The 19,442-nt window shown below is 66.7% G+C and overlaps 1 protein-coding gene across 6 annotated transcripts; it reads left to right on the top strand.

Annotated features, from left to right (window-relative positions):
- The first annotated feature begins 494 nt into the window (after positions 1-494).
- On the top strand, positions 495-17,406 carry KCNAB3 (potassium voltage-gated channel subfamily A regulatory beta subunit 3). 6 transcript variants are annotated; one of them, XM_030546277.1, is made up of 16 exons: positions 495-1,858; positions 1,890-2,797; positions 9,844-9,887; positions 10,075-10,112; positions 10,234-10,313; positions 10,892-10,936; positions 11,058-11,102; positions 11,357-11,400; positions 11,845-11,931; positions 12,144-12,179; positions 13,595-13,680; positions 13,871-13,991; positions 14,493-14,587; positions 14,837-14,957; positions 15,780-15,868; positions 17,228-17,406. In XM_030546277.1, the coding sequence occupies exons 1-16, from the start codon at positions 1,541-1,543 to the stop codon at positions 17,315-17,317; spliced, it is 2,247 nt and encodes a 748-aa protein (XP_030402137.1). In that variant the 5' UTR covers positions 495-1,540; the 3' UTR covers positions 17,318-17,406. The 6 variants fall into 6 exon arrangements, with proteins under 6 accessions (XP_030402137.1, XP_030402139.1, XP_030402140.1 ...); XM_030546280.1 differs by having other exon boundaries at positions 1,574-2,239; positions 2,311-2,797; XM_030546283.1 differs by having other exon boundaries at positions 1,797-1,836; positions 2,266-2,797.
- Positions 17,407-19,442: the final 2,036 nt, after the last annotated feature.

Genomic DNA, 19,442 nt, shown 5'->3' with positions numbered 1-19,442 from the left:
GGCTGGCACTCCCTGGGCATAGCAGGGGATGAGTCCTGGGTGCCCTGCTCCCCTGTAATGTCCTCACAGGCCCTAAGGGGGGATAGAAACCACGTGTCCTGTCACTCCTCTGCCAGAGCTGGGGAGAGAACCCAGGAGTCCTGGCTCCCAGCGCCCCTGCTCTAACCCACCAGCCCCCACTTCCCTCCCAGAACTGGGGAGAGAACCCACGAGTCCTGGCACCCAACCCCCCTGCTCTAACCCACCAGCCCCCGCTCCCTTCCCAGAGCCGGGGGGGGGAACCCAGGAGTCCTGGCTCGCAGCCCCCCTGCTCTAACCCACCAGCCCCCACTCCCCTCCCAGAGCTGGGGGGAGAACCCAGGAGTCCTGGCTCCCAGCCCCCCCTGCTCTAACCCACCAGCCCCCACTTCCCTCCCAGAACTGGGGAGAGAACCCACGAGTCCTGGCACCCAGCCCCCCTGCTCTAACCCACCAGCCCCCGCTCCCTTCCCAGAGCCGGGGGGGGGAACCCAGGAGTCCTGGCTCGCAGCCCCCCTGCTCTACCCACCTGACCCTACTCCCCTCCCAGACACCACAGGGCGATCTGGCCCCCCACGCACACTGTGTAAGGGCCCTTTCCCCTCCCCCGCCGGCAGATGCCCCTTCTCCCCTGCACCCCATTCCTGGCTCTGAGCCAACCCCAGCTGCTGGCCGCCTGTTCCCTTAAGCAGCTTAGCTAATCTGGTCACTCCGGGAAGCTGCTGTCATGGTGATATGGGGGGGGGGGGCTGTGCTTAGAAAAGGAGGGAGTCTGCCTAGATGGGGAGTCCCTGGGTGTGTGACCCCCTCCAAAAAGTCACTGACCTGTGAAAATGAGGAATCCCTTGTGAAAAATCATTGGTCTTGTGAAAATCTCTGGCCTCCTGTGAGACGCAGGGACTGCATGTGAGAAATCATTGTGAAAATCTCTGACTTCTTGCGAGATTCAGGGACCACTCATGAAAACCACTAGCCTCTTGTGAAAATCTCCGGGTTCTTGTGAGAATCAGTGACCACTTGTGAAAATCATCGGCCTCTTGTGAAAATCCAGGACTCCTTGTGAAAAATTGTCAGTCTCTTGTGAAAATCTCAGGCCTCTTACAAGAATCACAGATTTCTGCTGAGAAGCGGGGACCGCTCGTGAAAACCACAGGCCTCTTGGGAAAATACCCAGGCCCTTGTGAGAACCAGTCCTTGTGAGAACACGGCTGATGAGAACCCACTGCCTGGGGGAAGGACACTGTGGTCCCTGTCCGTCTGTGCCCCCTACATCAGGGGCAGGGTGGGTGGGTTACAGACTTGCCCAGGCTGGGAGAGGGGCATTGGGCAGACCAGTTCACATGCCTGGGGTGGGCAGCAGCTGGGGGCACGAGGTGGGGAGGAGCAGTGCCTGTGGAGTAGGTGGGGAGAGGAGATCACCCTGCCTCTGCCTGGGGTCCCCCTGTTGTGGGGGTTCACCAAGGGAGCGGCTCTCCAGGGGGGCATAAGGGCATGGGGTAAGTGCCCCTGGGGGGAGGGGGGCATGGTTAATGAGCTGCAGAAAGAGAGGGGACTGGGGACGGGTCACAGGGGGGATGGGGAGGGGGCAGATGGCAGGAGAGGTGAGAGGTTCACAGTATGGCAGCTGCCCAGCCCCCGGCTAAGCCGGCTCCACGTGGCTCCAGGGGGAGGGGAGAGTGTCCCGGCGCCAGGAGCGCAGGGCGCACGGAGGAGAAGGCGCACCGAGATCAGGGCGCACGGGGGACAAGGCTCAGGGCGCACGGAGGAGAAGGCACCGAGATCAGGGCGCACGGGGGACAAGGCGCAGGGCGCACGGAGGAGAAGGCGCACCGAGATCAGGGCGAACGGAGGAGAAGGCGCACCGAGATCAGGCGCACGGGGGACAAGGCGCAGGGCGCACGGAGGAGAAGGCTCAGGGCGCACGGAGGAGAAGGCGCACCGAGATCAGGGCGAACGGAGGAGAAGGCGCACCAAGATCAGGGCGCACGGGGGACAAGGCACAGGGCGCACGGAGGAGAAGGCGCACCGAGGTCAGGGCACAGGGGCACGGAGGAGAAGGCGCACCGAGATCAGGGCGCACGGGGGACAAGCCACAGAGGCACGGAGGAGAAGGCGCACCGAGATCAGGGCGCACGGGGGACAAGGCGCAGAGGCACGGAGGAGAAGGCGCACCGAGATCAGGGCGCACGGGGGACAAGGCGCAGGGCGCACGGAGGAGAAAGCGCACCGAGATCAGGGCGCACGGAGGAGAAAGCGCACCGAGATCAGGGTGCAGGGCGCACGGAGGAGAAGGCGCACCGAGATCAGGGTGCAGGGCGCACGGAGGAGAAGGCGCACCGAGATCAGGGCGCACGGGGGACAAGGCGCAGGGCGCACGGAGGAGAAAGCGCACCGAGATCAGGGTGCAGGGCGCACGGAGGAGAAGGCGCACCGAGATCAGGGCGCAAGGAGGACAAGGCGCAGCGCGCACCGAGGCCATGTTCGCCAGCTCCTCGCGGGGGGTCCCGGGCCCGGCGGGGCGCGGCGCAGTGGGGGCCAAGCTGAGCCTGGACGAGCTGTACGGGCTGCCGACCGCCAAGAAGGGCAAAGGCGGGCGGGGCGAGGCCGGGCGGTGGCGCAGCCAGGGGAGCGCGGCGGGCCGGGACTCGGCTCTCACCCCGGGGCAGCTGCTGGAGGCGGCGCGGCGGCTGCTGGAGCGCAGGCGGCTGGAGAGCTACCTGCTGGAGGCGGGGCTGCCGGCCGAGGAGCTGCAGAGCACCCGCACCGCCATGGGCTACAGGTAGGGGGCGCCGCCCGGGGGGTGGCTGGGGCGGGGTGTCCTGTAGAGGAGCCCCAAAGCAGGCTGCTGGCGCAGGGTACCTGGGAGGTGCCAGTGCACGGTACAGGGGGCACCGGGGGGGAGATGCCAGCGCAGGGTACAGGGGGCATCGGGGGGAGGTGCCGGCACCCGGGGCACCGGGGGGAGGTGCCGGCACAGGGGGAGGTGCCAGTGCATGGTACAGGGGGCACCGGGGGGAGGATCCAGCGTAGGGTACCGGGGGCACCGGGGAAGGTGCCAGCGCAGGGTACAGGGGACACCGGGGAGGTACCAGCGCAGGGCACAGGGGGAGGTGCCAGCACAGGGTACAGGGGACACCGGGGAGGTACCAGCGCAGGGCACGGGGAGGTGCCAGCACAGGGTACAGGGGACACCAGGGGAGGTCCCAGCACAGGGCACGGGGAGGTGCCAGTGCAAGGGACACCTGGGGGAGGTACCAGCGCAGGGCACAGGAGGCATTGGGGGAGGGAGGTACCAGTGCAGGGGACAGGGCACATGAGGGGAGGGAGGTGCCAGCGCAGGGTACAAAGGCCAGGGAGGGAGGTGCCAGCACAGGGCACTGGGGGCACCGGGGGGAGGAACCAGCGCAGAGCACTGGGGGCACCAGGGGGAAGTGCCAGCAGAGGGGGCACTGGGGAGAGCTACCAGTGCAGGGCACGGGGTGAGGGAGGTGCCAGTGCAGGGCACAGGGGACACGGGGGGAGGAAGGTGCCAGCGCAGGGCACTGGGGGCCTGGGGGGAGGGAGGTGCCAGCGCAGGGTACAGAGGCCATGGAGGGAGGTGCCAGCACAGGGCACTGCGGGCACCGGGGGGAAGTGCCAGCAGAGGGGGCACCAGGGAGAGGTACCGGTGCAGGGGGCACGGGGAAGGTGCCAGTGCAGGGCACGGGGACCGGTGATAGGTACCCAAGCAGAGTATAGGGGGCACCCTGCAGCTCCCCCACCCAGTCCCTCCATGCTGGGGGCTCACTGCACCCCCTATTTCCTGTCCCCCCCATACCTGGACCCCCATTCTGCAGCCTACAGGGTCCCGGTAGTGCCCCCTGGGGGCAGCCGTGATCCACGTCCTCATCGAGGCCCCCTCCAAAGGCCATGCTGGATGGCTCTATGCAAATGAGGCTTCCCTATGCAAAGGAGCTGGGGTGATTTGCATTAGGTGGCACCACCAGGGAAGGAGCAACATCTCCACAGGCCTCCGGCCTGAGCTCCCCGCATGCAAGGGGACGGCTCCCTCACCATGGCAACCAGATTGGGGGGCTTGGGGAGCAGCGACCAGCACGTTCCCAATGGCCTCCAGTGAATCAATGAGGGACCTCCAGGTCTTTCTCCTGCATATGCCCTGACGGGGGCGAAGTCCAGGCATTGATGATGTCCATTTCACCTTAACTCTGCCCCCCTCCTATGCATTTGGCTACAGCCCCACGTCGGCTGGGTTTGAGGCTCTAGGACCCCGGCACAGACCCCTTTCCCATGAGCTTGGGAGGGAGTTGGTCACAGTAGAAGGTTGTTACCCCTCTGCAGACGGTAACCCTGCAGCAGATGCCCAGGAGTGGGGTATGTGTTGGGGAGATGGCCCTGGAATGTCAGGAAACTGGAGAAGTGGGTTCTTGGCCTCCGCTCTGGGAGGGGAGTGGGGTTGAGTGCGGTAGAGCTGGGGACACTAGGAGCCAGGACTCCTGGGTTCTCTCCCGGCTCTGGGAGGGGAGTGGGGGCTGGTGGTTAGAGCGGGGTGGGGGCTGGGAGCCTGGACTCCTGGGTTCTTTATCCAGCTCTGGGAGGGGAGTGGGGTCTGGTGGTTAGAGCGGGGGGGCTGGGAGCCAGGACTCCTGGGTTCTCTTCCTGGCTCTGGGAGGGGAGTGGGGTCTGGTGGTTAGAGCGGGGGGGCTGGGAGCCAGGACTCCTGGGTTCTCTTCCCGGCTCTGGGAGGGGAGTGGGGGCTGGTGGTTAGAGCGGGGGGGCGGCTGGGAGCCAGGACTCCTGGGTTCTCTCCCTAGATCTGGGAGGGGAGAGGGGGCTGGCGGGTCAGAGCAGGGGGAGCTGGGAGCCAGGACTCCTGGGTTCTCTCCCCGGCTCTGGAAGGGGAGTGGGGGCCGGGGGCGGGGGGTTAGAGCCTTTTCCCATTGATGGGGAACTCGCGCCACCATGTGGCTGTAGGAGCAGCTGCAGCCCATGTACTGCAGGGTGGGAAGGCAGCCCGGGCTTCTCTAAGACCCAGACCTGGACTGGGATATCGGGGTGTCCCCGCCACTCCCCAGCAACGTGCTGTCCTGTGGGGGAAACATGCAGCCCTGCCCCCAAACCCTGTATCCAACAGGCACCCCCTGTGACAGACCCCCCTGCTCTGACCACCAGACTCCCTCCCAGAGCTGGGGAGAGAACCCAGGAGTCCTGGCTCCCAGCCCCCCCTACTCTAACCCACCAGCCCCACTCCCCTCCCAGAGCTGGGGAGAGAACCCAGGAGTCCTGGCTCCCAGGCCCCACTGCTCTAACCACCAGCCCCCACTCCCCTCCCAGAGCCAGGGGGAGAAGCCAGGAGTCCTAGCCACCATCCCACTCGACCTCACCTCGTACATCCATCCCCTCCTTTCCCCCAATATCTGGGGGGGGTCTAATATGTGGGGGCTGCTCTGTGTCGGTACCTCTCAGCGGCGCTGCCGCCCACGCCCAGCAGGGGGAGCCCTGAGCTCGCTTCTCCCGGCCCCTTGCATTTGAGGGGTGGGGGGTGCTGGGGTTCTCGGGCCCCCCATTCCCAGCTTTTCCCGGCTCCCCGCATCCGGTGCCCATTCATCCCCCCTCCAATTCTTATACTTTATCTGAGGAACTCTAGGGTGGACCCAGGCGTCCTGCTGCGGGGGAACCAGTCCACCCCTCCCCCATACACACTGGTTGGGGGGGACTGTCCTACATAGCAGCAGCTCCTCCCCGCCCCTCCCCCAGCACAGCCTCACACTCCTAGCGCTGGGGGGGCACCCTGGGGTGGGGTCCCTTTAAGAGTCACTGCGGCTGTGAACGCAGCGCCCCTCCCCCTCCAGCTTTGGGGGGTGGGGGGCTGCGATCAGACTGCAGGGAGGAGACTGGATGTCAGAGTTCATCCCCTTAAGAGAGAACCCAGGAGTCCTGGCTCCCAGCCCCCCTGCTCTAACCCATCAGCCCCCACTCCCCTCCCAGAGCTGGGGAGAGAACCCAGGAGTCCTGGCTCCCAGCCCCCCCTGCTCTAACCCACCAGCCCGCACTCCCCTCCCAGAGCCGGGGAGAGAACCCAGGAGTCCTGGCTCCCAGCCCCCCCTGCTCTAACCCACCAGCCCCCGCTCCCCTCCCAGAGCCGGGGAGAGAACCCAGGAGTCCTGGCTCCCAGCCCCCCTGCTCTAACCACCAGCCCCCACTCCCCTCCCAGAGCCGGGGAGAGAACCCAGGAGTCCTGGCTCCCAGCCCCCCCTGCTCTAACCCATCAGCCCCCACTCCCCTCCCAGAGCTGGGGAGAGAACCCAGGAGTCCTGGCTCCCAGCCCCCCCTGCTCTAACCCACCAGCCCGCACTCCCCTCCCAGAGCCGGGGAGAGAACCCAGGAGTCCTGGCTCCCAGCCCCCCCTGCTCTAACCCACCAGCCCCCACTCCCCTCCCAGAGCTGGGGAGAGAACCCAGGAGTCCTGGCTCCCAGCCCCACTGCTCTAACCCATCAGCCCCCACTCCCCTCCCAGAGCTGGGGAGAGAACCCAGGAGTCCTGGCTCCCAGCCCCCCCTGCTCTAACCCACCAGCCCGCACTCCCCTCCCAGAGCCGGGGAGAGAACCCAGGAGTCCTGGCTCCCAGCCCCCCCTGCTCTAACCCACCAGCCCCCGCTCCCCTCCCAGAGCCGGGGAGAGAACCCAGGAGTCCTGGCTCCCAGCCCCCCCTGCTCTAACCCACCAGCCCCCACTCCCCTCCCAGAGCTGGGGAGAGAACCCAGGAGTCCTGGCTCCCAGCCCCACTGCTCTAACCCATCAGCCCCCACTCCCCTCCCAGAGCTGGGGAGAGAACCCAGGAGTCCTGGCTCCCAGCCCCCCCTGCTCTAACCCACCAGCCCGCACTCCCCTCCCAGAGCCGGGGAGAGAACCCAGGAGTCCTGGCTCCCAGCCCCCCCTGCTCTAACCCACCAGCCCCCGCTCCCCTCCCAGAGCCGGGGAGAGAACCCAGGAGTCCTGGCTCCCAGCCCCCCTGCTCTAACCACCAGCCCCCACTCCCCTCCCAGAGCCGGGGAGAGAACCCAGGAGTCCTGGCTCCCAGCCCCCCCTGCTCTAACCCACCAGCCCCCACTCCCCTCCCAGAGCTGGGGAGAGAACCCAGGAGTCCTGGCTCCCAGCCCCCCCTGCTCTAACCACCAGCCCCCACTCCCCTCCCAGAGCCAGGAGAGAACCCAGGAGTCCTGGCTCCCAGCCCCCCCTGCTCTAACCACCAGCCCCCACTCCCCTCCCAGAGCCGGGGAGAGAACCCGGGAGTCCTGGCTCCCCCTGCCCCGCTCTAACCATCAGCCCCCACTCCCCTCTCAAAGCCGCCAATCCATCTACTTCCCTCCCACCATCCCTTGCCCTGGACCAGTGGGCGGAGCCTGTTATGCTAATGAGGCCGAGGCTGCGCTGCACTGTGCCGCGAACCCTCCGGGACTGGGGGGACCCTCTCTGCCCCCCTCCCCGCCACTTCCCCCCGCCCAACCCCACTCGCCCACCTCTCCCGCACGGCCTCGGCCCTTCCCCCACCCCAGGTTTCGGACACCCCCCTTCCGGGGACAGGAGAAAGAGGAACGAGGGGGGGGGTTGCAGTCACCCTAAGGTTAAAGAGCCAGGACCCCCGGGGGTCCCAGCCCCCCACATTGCGGCTGAGCCATGCAGGTCTCTATCGCCTGCACCGAGCAGAATCTGCGGAGCCGCAGCACCGAGGAGCGACTCTGCACGGGGGGGCGCGGGGCGCCGGCCCCGGGGGGCCCGGGAAATGGGGGGCACCAGCCCCCTAAGGGGGCCCGGGGGCTGGCGGTGGTGGCGGGGCTGCGGGCTCCCGGCCAGAACCTGCCCCACATCGCGTTCCTGCTGCGGGAGTCCACGGGGCTGGCCACCGGCATGAAATACAGGTAGGGGGGCAGGGGCCGGCGCGGTGGGGGATTTGGGGGGCGCAGGAAGGGGAGCGGGGGCTGGGGACAGAAAGGGGGAGTTGGGGGAACTCATGGGGGGTAGGGGACATTGAGAAGGCTAAGAAGAGTTCCTGCCTCAGTGGTTAGAAAAATGGGGTCTGGGAGCCAGGACGCCTGGGTTCTCTCTCTGGCTCGGGGAGGGGGGCTGGTGGGTTACAGCAGGAGGGGCTGGGAGCCAGGACTCCTGGGTTCTCTCCCCGGCTCTGGGAGGGGAGTGGGGGCTGGTGGTTAGAGCAGGGGGGGCTGGGAGCCAGGACTCCTGGGTTCTCTCCCCGGCCCTGGGAGGGGAGTGGGGGCTGGTGGTTAGAGCAGGGGGGGCTGGGAGCCAGGACTCCTGGGTTCTCTCCCGGGCTCTGGGAGGGGAGTGGGGGCTGGTGGGTTAGAGCAGGAGGGGCTGGGAGCCAGGACTCCTGGGTTCTCTCCCTGGCGCTGGGAGGGGAGTGGGGGCTGGTGGGTTAGAGCAGGGGGGCCTGGGAGCCAGGACTCCTGGGTTTTCTCCCCGGCTCTGGGAGGGGAGTGGGGGCTGGTGGGTCAGAGCAGGGGGGCTGGGAGCCAGGACTCCTGGGTTCTCTCCCTGGCCCTGGGAGGGGAGTGGGGGCTGGTGGGTTAGAGCAGGGGGAGCTGGGAGCCAGGACTCCTGGGTTCTCTCCCCGGCTGTGGGAGGGGAGTGGGGGCTGGTGGGTCAGAGCAGGGGGGGCTGGGAGCCAGGACTCCTGGGTTCTCTCCCCGGCTCTGGGAGGGGAGTGGGGGCTGGTGGGTCAGAGCAGGGGGGCTGGGAGCCAGGACTCCTGGGTTCTCTCCCCGGCTCTGGGAGGAGAGTGGGGGCTGGTGGGTCAGAGCAGGCAGGGCTGGGAGCCAGGACTCCTTGCTTTGTTGTTCCGCAGACTAGCTGTGTGATCTCTGGCATGGCCTGTGGTCAGCGCCTCAGTTTCCCCTCTCTGCTCCGGCCAGAGATGCCTGGCTCCTGTGCCAGCCGGAGCAGCCACAGTGAGCGAGAAGTTACTATAAATAGCTCTGAGATCCGGACCGACTCCAGGTCCGTGCCACCGGGAATGAGCCTGAGCCGTGGGGCAGATGGGACACCGGAGAGTGTGTATCTGCCTCGTATACGGGGCCCCTTGTAAATGCGGCCGCCTCTGGGGCGGGGTGGCTGGTTACCCAGGGACCCCTTGCCCAGCACTGAGATGCGGCCACCTCTGGGGCGGGGCGACTGGTTACCCAGGGACCCCTCGCCCAGCGCTGAGATGCGGCCACCTCTGGGGCGGGGCGGCTGGTTACCCAGGGACCCCTTGCCCAGCGCTGAGATGCGGCCACCTCTGGGGCAGGGCGGCTGGTTACACAGGGACCCCTTGCCCAGCGCTGAGATGCGGCCACCTCTGGGGCGGGGCGGCTGGTTACACAGGGACCCCTTGCCCAGCGCTGAGATGCGGCCACCTCTGGGGTGGGGCGACTGGTTACCCAGGGACCCCTCGCCCAGCGCTGAGATGCAGCCACCTCTGGGGCGGGGTGGCTGGTTACCCAGGGACCCCTCGCCCAGCGCTGAGATGCGGCCACCTCTGGGGCGGGGCGGCTGGTTACACAGGGACCCCTTGCCCAGCACTGAGATGCAGCCACCTCTGGGGCGGGGCGGCTGGTTACACAGGGACCCCTTGCCCAGCGCTGAGATGCGGCCACCTCTGGGGTGGGGCGGGTGGTTACACAGGGCCCCCTCGCCCAGCGCTGAGATGCAGCCACCTCTGGGGCGGCGGGGCTGGGGGCTGCAGTTTAGGAGTGAGGGGCATGGGAACTCTCTGTCCTTGGAGGGGGGTGCGGTCTGTAAACTCCCCCAATTCTGCTTTTTCTTCTGCAGAAATCTGGGGAAATCCGGGCTCCGTGTGTCCTGCCTCGGGCTTGGTGAGTTCTCATGTCAGGGCCAGGTGGGTGGCGTGGGGAGCGCAGGGTGGGGGGATCCCAGCAGGGTTTGGGGGTGACTGGAAGGGCACAGACTGAGGAGGGTAGAGTGGGCTGTGTCCCCCCCCCCAGCCCCTACACTCTCCCCCTCTCCTGGCTCCGGCTCATATCACCGATTCTCTCCCCGCAGGCACCTGGGTGACGTTTGGCTCCCAGATCTCAGACGAGGTGAGTCCTGGGTCAGCCAGGAAGCTGTGGGTCCCCGAGAGATCCTAGGGGGCCCAGCGCAGGTGGGGGGGCAGCATGGAGCTGTGGGTCACTTACCTGACTCAGCTCTCTGCACCCCCAGACTGCAGAGAACGTGATGACCATCGCCTACGAGAACGGGGTCAACCTCTTCGACACGGCTGAGGTCTACGCCGCCGGCAAGTAGGTGTCCTTCTCCTGGCAGGGAAGAACCCAGGAGTCCTGGCTCCCAGCCCCCCCTGCTCTAACCACCTGACCCCACTCTCCTCCCAGAGCAGGGGGGAGAACCCAGGAGTCCTGGCTCCCAGCCCCCCCTGCTCTAACCACCAGCCCCCACTCTCCTCCCAGAGCAGGGGGGAGAACCCAGGAGTCCTGGCTCCCAGACCCCCCTGCTCTAACCACCAGCCCCCACTCCCCTCCCAGAGCCAGGGAGAGAACCCAGGAGTCCTGGCTACCAGCGCCCCCTAGTTCTGACCCCCAGCCACCACTCCCCTCCCAGAGCCGGGGAGAGAACCCAGGAGTCCTGGCTCCCAGCCCCCCTGCTCTAACCACCAGCTCCCACTCCCCTCCCAGAGCCGGGGAGAGAACCCAGGAGTCCTGGCTCCCAGCCCCCCCTGCTCTAACCCTCCAGCCCCCACTCCCCTCCCAGAGCCGGGCAGAGAACCCAGGAGTCCTGGCTAGGGAACAGCGTGCGGCTGGGAGGGGTGGGGGGATTCCTATTTCTCTTTCATCTGCTTTTTCCCCCTCCCTCTTCCTTTCAGGGCAGAAAAAACTCTGGGCAACATCCTGCGAAGCAAAGGCTGGAGGTAACCAGCCCCCCAACCTCCCTTCTGTTGGGGGCACTATGGGGCAGGGAGCAGGGTGGGGGGCTGGGCTGGGGGGGGTCTCTCCATTGCCTGCCTAACCTGCCTCCCTTCCTCCCCCCAGGCGATCCAGCTACGTTGTCACCACCAAGATCTACTGGGGTGGCCAGTGAGTACCCAGAATGCCATGGGGCTGGGGGACGGGGAATGGGGCAGGGGCCTGTCCCCTCTAGGGGGCGCCGGCTCCCACCCGGTCCCATGTTTATCAATGACATGAGTTTGCCGGGTCTCAGCCCAGTGGGGCAAGGGGGGCTGAGCTGGCCATGGACGCTGAGACCCCCTATTCCCCCTGGGGGCAGGCCCCTATGGGTTGGCTTAGGGGACCCCCCTCACCCCCAACTCTTTATCTCTTCCCCCCCCCAGGGCGGAGACGGAGCGGGGCCTCTCCCGGAAGCACATCATTGAGGGTGAGATGCGGATTGTGGGGGGGGAGCACTGGGGTAGGGTCAAGCTAGGGGAAGGGCAGGGTTTGGGTTGAAGGGGCGGAGCTGAGGGGAGGGGGAGAGCAGGAGGGGGTGGGGGCAGGATTTGGGGACCTCAGGGAATGGGGTGGGGGCTAGCAGGATTCAAGAGGACTGGGTAGGTGGGGGGGTGCTGTGGGGAGGGGCAGCAGAAGAGGGGGGTGGGGCAGGATTTGGGGGCCTCAGGGGAGATGGAGGAGGGGATGGGGTGGGGGCTAGCAGGATTCAAGGGGGTGGGGTAGGATTGGAGGGGCTGGGCAGGTAGGGGAAGCATGGGGGGTGTCCATCCCAGGGGGGAGGAGTCTGTGGCGGGTGGCAGGATTCAGGCGGCCCAGTGGGGTGGGGGGCTCCCTGTGCTCCCCGACTGACCCCCCCATGCCCCCCCCCCAGGGCTAAGGGGGTCGCTGGAGCGGCTGCAGCTGGGCTACGTCGATATCGTCTTTGCCAACCGCATGGACGTCAACAGCCCCATGGAAGGTGGGTCCCGTCCCTCTGCCCCCACCCCACCGGTTCCGCCCCCCCCGTGCGCCTCCCCCCGTCCCTTCAGCATTGCCCCTCCGGGACACCCCCATCCCAGCACCAAGAGCCCCCATGCGTGTGTGTGCCCCCCCCGGGAAATCTCATGGGGGGGCTGTGGGGGGATGGGCCCCCCATATCCCCTTCTCACCTGTGTCTGCTTCCCCCCGCAGAGTATGACCCCAATTTCCGCCTACTGCTACTGGAAGGTACTGGAGAGACCCCCCCAAACCCCCATAGATCCCCCCATGGAAACCCTCTACAGCCCTATAGACCCCCACAAACTCCTATAGACCCCTCCAGAACCTATAGAACCCAACAGGCCCAGCGTTGTGGGCTAGAGACCCCCCTCTGAACTCGCATTGGCACCCCCGAACCCCATAGACCCCTGAACCCCTGTACTACCCCATAGACCTGACCCCATAGGGCAGAGACCCCTGAACCCCCACAGGCCCCCAAAAAATCCATAGACCTGACCCCATAGGGCAGAGACTTCTGAACCCCCACAGGCCCCCAAAAATCCATAGACCTGGCCCCATAGGACAGAGAGGCCCCTGAATGCCCATTGACCCCCCCAAAAAAACCCATAGAACCCCATAGACCTGGCCTCATAGAGATACCCAAAACCACATAGTTGCCCCTTAAACCAATAGACCCTGAATGCCCCACAAACCTCCTTGGCCCCCCCAAATGGAAGCAGCCCTGTAGGGCAGAGATCCCTGAACCCCCTAGAACTTCACTAACCACCCTTGTTCTCCAAACCCCATAGACCTCCCCCATAGGGTGGACCCTCCAAGTCCCCATAGACCTCTCCATTGACCCAGTCCCTCCCCAAAGCCCCCTAGAACCCTATAGCCCCTCTGACCCCCATTGACCAAGCAGTGTAGGATAGAGACCCCCATGCTGGGTCACTGTGGTGTTCACGGGACTCTACGCTATAGGTCGGGCTCTGTGCGAATATGTCAGTGCAAAGGGGTGTCTGCTCGTATTGTAATGTTTGAGAGGGGGGTGGCCATGGGGTGAACCCTGCCCGTGGACAGACAGACACGTATCCTAACAGGCCCGTGGCCGGCACGTCCCTCGGAGATGGCTCAACCCAGGTTCCACCTCCGTCTGCTCTGACTCTGCAGTCTGGGTATGAAAAACCACCCTCAGTAGGTTTCAGAGTCAACACCCCATTGAGCTAAATAGGGCCGTATCACATCTCTCCTGGGGCCAGCGAGGAATGAATTAATCACATTAGGTCTCCAGAAATAACCTGGTCACTGAGATAAATCGGGCCAGGTCACACGTCTGTTCGCAGAGTGGGCGGGAAATGCTGCCATCAGTAGGTTTCAGAGTCAACCGTCCATTGAGCTAAATGGTAGCGATATCCGTCAGTGCCATTGAGATGTATTTGCCCATCAGTAGGGGCCAGGATTAACACTCCCATTGGCTGTGGCTCTGCCGGAGCTAGGAACCGCCGTCAGTAGGGTTCAGAGTGAACACGGCACCCGAGTGGGGCTCAGGTCCCACTGCTTTGAGCAGCTGGGGTTTGAAAGGGGGGCTCCCCGGTGGGGGGGAAGCAGGAGTCCTTGGCTGACCTGTCTCCCCTCTTTTCCCCGCCCCCCATTCCCATGCCCAGAGATCGTGCGGGCCATGACTTACGTCATCAACCAGGGCATGGCCATGTACTGGGGCACCTCGCGCTGGAGCGCCATGGAGATCATGGTGAGTGCCCCGCCCGCACCGGGAATTGGGAGGGTGGGGCAGAGGGCACCCCCAGTTTGAGGGGGGAGGGGACGGGGCCCCCAGGCAGTGGGAGGCTTTCAGGGGCCCATGCCAGGAGGGATGAGGGGATACCGGGGGGGGGTGTCCCTTGGCCACACCCGTCTCACCCCCTGCCCCCCATACCCTGCAGGAGGCGTATTCGGTGGCCCGGCAGTTCAACCTCGTGCCGCCGGTGTGCGAACAGGCGGAGTACCACATGTTTCAGCGTGACAAGGTGGAGTCACAACTCCCTGAGCTCTACCACAAGATCGGTGGGTGCCTGTGCCAGGGGGAGGGGGTCCGGGGGGGCAGGGTGTTGTGGGTGGGGAGCTGATGGGGGAAGGGATTTGTGGGGTGGGTAATGGGAGGGGGGCTGTTGATGGGGCAGGGTTTGGGGGGACAGGAGTTGGGAGTTGGGGGTGGAGGAGATCTGTGGGGTGGGTGATGGGAGGGGGGGTGTCCATGGGCAGGGTGTTGGGGGGCAGGAGTAGGGAGCTGGGGGTGGAGGGGATCTGTGGGGTGGGGGATGGGAGGGGGGGTGTCCATGGGACAGGGTATTGAAGGGGTGAAGTGGGGTGCTGGGGCTGGAGGGGATCTGTGGGGTGGGGGGGTCCATCAGGCGGGGTGTTGCAGGGTGCGGGGGGGTAGAAGCGACCTGTGGGGCAGGGGCTATAGGGGGAGGGGATGAGGATGGGAGGATCTATGGGGCGAAGGGGAAGGAATGGGGGGCATCGCTGGGGGGAGCTAATCCCTTTGTCGTCCATCCCCCCCAGGTGTGGGTGCCGTGACCTGGTCCCCCCTGGCCTGCGGCCTCATCACTGGCAAATATGAGGAACGGGTCCCCGAGAACTGCCGGGCCGCCATCAAGGTACGGGCCCCCCCCATGCCCTGCCCCACCCTGTGCTCCCCCCATGCCCTGCCGGGACCCCCCACCCCTGTCCATGCCTCTGCGCCCCCAGTGCCCCTGCACCCCCATCTGGGCTCCCTCTGCCCCTCCATCCTCTAACACTCCCCCCCGTCCCCGCCTGACACCCTGTCCCCCCCCGGCACCGCCTGACGCCCTGTCCCCCCGTCCCGTCCCCCCCCCGGCACCGCCTGACGCCCTGTCCCCCCCCAGGGCTACCAGTGGCTGAAGGAGAAGCTGCAGAGCGACGACGGGCGGAAGCAACAGGCCAAGATCAAGGAGCTGCAGCCCATCGCCGAGCGTCTGGGCTGCACCGTGGCCCAGCTGGCGATCGGTGAGGGTCAGGCCCCAGGGCGGCGCTAGGGGACGCTGTGGGGCACGGAGCGGGGCGGGAGTAGCAGGGGGCGCTCTCCCCTGGCAGGGGGTTGGCCCCAGGGTGGCGCTAGGGGGCGCTGTGGGGCAGGGAGCGGGGTGGGGGTCAGCAGGGGGCGCTCTCCCCTGGCTGGCAGGGCTGGCCCCAGGGCACTAGGGGGCGCTGTGGGGCAGGGAGCAGGATGGGGGGCTCAGCAGGGGGCGCTCTCCCCTGGCAGACACGGCTGGCCCCAGGGCACTAGGGGGCGCTGTGGAGCAGGGAGCGGGGCAGGGGCTCAGCAGGGGGCGCTCTCCTGGCAGGCAGGACTGGCCCCAGGGCAGCACTAGGGGGCGCTGTGAGGCAGGGAGCGGGGTGGGGAGCTCAGCAGGGGGCGCTCTCCCCTGGCAGGCAGGGCTGGCCCCAGGGCACTAGGGGGCGCTGTGGGGCAGGGAGCAGGATGGGGGGCTCAGCAGGGGGCGCTCTCCCCTGGCAGGCAGGGCTGGCCCCAGAGCAGCACTAGGGGGCGCTGTGGGGCAGGGAGCGGGGCAGGGGCTCAGCAGGGGGCGCTCTCCCCTGGCAGGCAGGGCTGGCCCCAGGGAGGCACTAGGGGGCGCTGTGGGGCAGGGAGCGGGGCAGAGGCTCAGCAGGGGGCACTCTCCCCTGCCAGGCAGGGCTGGCCTCAGGGCGGCACTAGGGGGCGCTGTGGGGCAGGGAGTGGTGGGGGTCAGCAGGGGGCGCTCTCCCTTGGGGGGCAAGGGGGACTGCCCCCCCAGCCCTTCCCACCTCCCTGTCTCTGCCCCACAGCCTGGTGCCTGCGCTCTGAGGGCGTCAGCTCCGTCTTGCTCGGGGTGTCCAGCACCGAACAGCTGATCGAGAACCTGGGAGCCATCCATGTGAGTGTCCCTCCCCCGCCATGCTCCCCCCAGCTCTGGGAGGGGAGTGGGGGCTGGGGGTTAGAGCAGGGGGGGCTGGGAGCCAGGACTCCTGGGTTCTCTCCCCGGCTCTGGGAGGGGAGTGGGGGCTGGGGGTTAGAGCAGGGGGGCTGGGAGCCAGGACTCCTGGGTTCTCTCCCCAGCTCTGGGAGGGCAGTGGGGGCTGGTGGGTCGGACCAGGGGGGGCTGAGAGCCAGGACTCCTGGGTTCTCTCCTGAGTCTGGGAGGGGAGTGGGGTCTAGTGGTTAGAGCAGAGGGGCTGGGAGCCAGGACTCCTGGGTTCTCTCCCCGGCTCTGGGAGGGGAGTGGGGGCTGGTGGGTTAGAGCAGGGGGGCTGGGAGCCAGGACTCCTGGGTTCTCTCCCCGGCTCTGGGAGGGGAGTGGGGGCTGGTGGGTCAGAGCAGGGGGTGGGGGGGCTGGGAGCCAGGACTCCTGAGTTCTCTCCCCAGCTCTGGGAGGGGAGTGGGGGCTGGGGGTTAGAGCAGGGGGGGCTGGGAGCCAGGACTCCTGGGTTCTCTCCCCGGCTCTGGGAGGGGAGTGGGGGCTGGGGGTTAGAGCAGGGGGGCTGGGAGCCAGGACTCCTGGGTTCTCTCCCCAGCTCTGGGAGGGCAGTGGGGGCTGGTGGGTCGGACCAGGGGGGGCTGAGAGCCAGGACTCCTGGGTTCTCTCCTGAGTCTGGGAGGGGAGTGGGGTCTAGTGGTTAGAGCAGAGGGGCTGGGAGCCAGGACTCCTGGGTTCTCTCCCCGGCTCTGGGAGGGGAGTGGGGGCTGGTGGGTTAGAGCAGGGGGCGCTGGGAGCCAGGACTCCTGGGTTCTCTCCCCGGCTCTGGGAGGGGAGTGGGGGCTGGTGGGTTAGAGCAGGGGGGCTGGGAGCCAGGACTCCTGGGTTCTCTCCCCAGCTCTGGGAGGGGAGTGGGGACGGGTGGGTTAGAGCAGGGGGGCTGGGAGCCAGGACTCCTGGGTTCTCTCCCCAGCTCTGGGAGGGGAGTGGGGACGGGTGGGTTAGAGCAGGGGGCTGGGAGCCAGGACGCCTGGGTTCTCTCCGTGGCTCTGGGAGGGGAGTGGGGGCTGGTGGGTAGAGCAGGGGGGCTGGGAGCCAGGACTCCTGGGTTCTCTCCCCAGCTCTGGGAGGGGAGTGGGGGCTGGTGGTTAGAGCAGGGGGGCTGGGAGCCAGGACTCCTGGGTTCTCTCCCCAGCTCTGGGAAGGGAGTGGGGGCTGGTGGGTCAGAGCAGGCGGGGCTGGGAGCCAGGACTCCTGGGTTCTCTCCCAGCAGGGGGAGGGGCGTTGGTATGGGAGATCTCACCCGCCCCCCCTCGGCAGGTGCTGGCCCAGCTGACCCCGCCCGTCATTCAGGAAATCGACGCCCTCCTTGGCAACAAGCCCAATACGAAAAAAGAGTCCCGGGCGTAGGGACACATCGGCGCCCGGGACTGTGCACGCCCTTGTCCCACCGGACTGCGTATCCCTCCGCTCGGCTCTCTGCACTGCCTGGGCGGAGGAGGTGCTGCTTCGCGCATGACCTAAGACCACCCCCCCGTATCCCTCCGCCCCCCACCCCTCCTGGCTGCTGCTTCGACCCATCCCCGTTGCCGGCATGAGCCAGGGGATTGGCGGGCAAGAGGCCCCGCCCACCCTGCCAGCTTTCCCGCCGGATCTCGCCAGCCGCTTCGCCTCCCGTGGTATCCATGCTCCCGTTTTTAAAGGGACGGGCCATCGCCTCGTGCTGGGGGACGGGCGAGGAATTCGTTGATCGAGCTAACGAACCCAGCCGACGTGGAGAACCAAGGGGCACTTGTGGCTTTCCCTGCGCGCCCCCCCCGGTTGGCTTCTGTGTAGCTCTCGGACTCTGCCCCCCCAGCTGGCTGGTGCCCCCTGCTGGGGACTTGGGGAATTCCCTTTGGGGGACTATTTTTCTCTTCCCCGCCCCCCCACTTTCCCTGTAGGGGAAAGATATTGATCAAATCCACCCAGGACATTTCTCTTTCCACTTGAGTTTCTTTTGAAAACACAACACAACCCATCGGTCAGCCAGAGCCAGCTCTTCCTATAGCAATAATGCTCCAGTGAGGGGGAGGGCATGGGGGGGCTACAGGCCCCCCCCCATCCAGGAACACCCTCCCCACTCCTGCTTTCGCACAATCCTGGCTTCCGGTCGGCCGGCGGGTGGACAGATGAGCCCATCCTCTCGGGGTTCGTGGACTCTGTACAGAAACGAGAGCGGCGCTTCCACTTCTCCCAGGGGCGCGACGTGGCCGCAGATGGGGGTGACGAGCCTGGCTGCCGGCGAAAACCCAGAGGAAAGCGAGGGGGACGGGTACCAGGAGTCCGGGACAAAGTCTCCACTCCCCCTCCCCTGAAACGTCCTTTTCCTTCGCTTCCTGGCCTTTGTTCTCATGGAGTTGCAGGCGGCAGTTCAGCAGCTGCCATGACTCGCCCCAGAGGTGGCTGCATCTCAGCACCGGGCGAGGGGTCCCTGTGTAACCAGCCGCCCCGCCCCAGAGGTGGCTGCATCTCAGCACCAGGCCAGGGGTCCCTGGGTAACCAGCTGCCCCACCCCAGAGGTGGCCGCATCTCGGCGCTCAATGGGATCCAATCTCTCGCCAGCTCTGGGGAACAGCTGCTGAGCGTGTCGCTGTAACTCTGCCTGTAACGTAGCATGGCACCGGCTCCCTGGCGGCTGCACCAATTGGCCCCGGCTCTGCCCCGGGTCTGGGCACGGTTCCCTCCCCACCCTGAACCGGGGTCTTTTTCGCAGACCCTGTGTGACCCTGCAGTGCACCTCAACAGCCAACAGGGGGCGCGTTTTTCGTAGATCCCACCAGATGAGTTTTAAACTCCGGGGTGGGTTAGAGCAGGGGGGGCTGGGAGCCAGGACTCCTGGGTTCTCTCCCCGGCTCTGGGAGGGCAGTGGGGGCTGGTGGGTTAGAACAGGGAGGGCTGGGAGCCAGGACTCCTGGGTTCTCTCCCCGGCTCTGGGAGGGGAGTGGGGACTGGTGGGTTAGAGCAGGGGGGGCTGGGAGCCAGGACTCCTGGGTTCTCTCCCCGGCTCTGGGAGGGAAGTGGGGGCTGGTGGTTAGAGCAGGGGGGGCTGGGAGCCAGGACTCCTGGGTTCTCTCCCCGGCTCTGGGAGGGGAGTGGGGGCTGGTGGGTCAGAGCAGGGGGGGCTGGGAGCCAGGACTCCTGGGTTCTCTCCCCGGCTCTGGGAGGGGAGGGAGGCTGGTGGGTTAGAGCAGGAGGGGCTGGGAGCCAGGACTCCTGGGTTCTCTCCCCGGCTCTGGGAGGGGAGTGGGGGCTGGTGGGTCGGAGCAGGGGGGCCTGGGATCCCGGACTCCTGGGTTCTATTCCTAGCTGATGCAGTCTGTGACCTTGGCCATGTTCTCCGCTGTTCATAATGAGCCACTTGAAAGGCAGGGTCTGCGGCTGAATGGGTGTTATTCCGCAGCAGTGCGTGAAAGCTCAGAATAGCTCAAGGCCTGAAATAGCTGAGGGGCTGCGGGTCGGGGGGGGGGGTCCAGGTGTGGGTCTATCTCAGGGC

This window comes from Gopherus evgoodei, unplaced genomic scaffold (assembly GCF_007399415.2).
Source record: "Gopherus evgoodei ecotype Sinaloan lineage unplaced genomic scaffold, rGopEvg1_v1.p scaffold_43_arrow_ctg1, whole genome shotgun sequence".
Taxonomy (NCBI): domain Eukaryota; kingdom Metazoa; phylum Chordata; order Testudines; family Testudinidae; genus Gopherus; species Gopherus evgoodei.
Note: the sequence above shows the minus strand (reverse complement) of the source record. Positions and strands in the feature narration are given on the sequence as shown.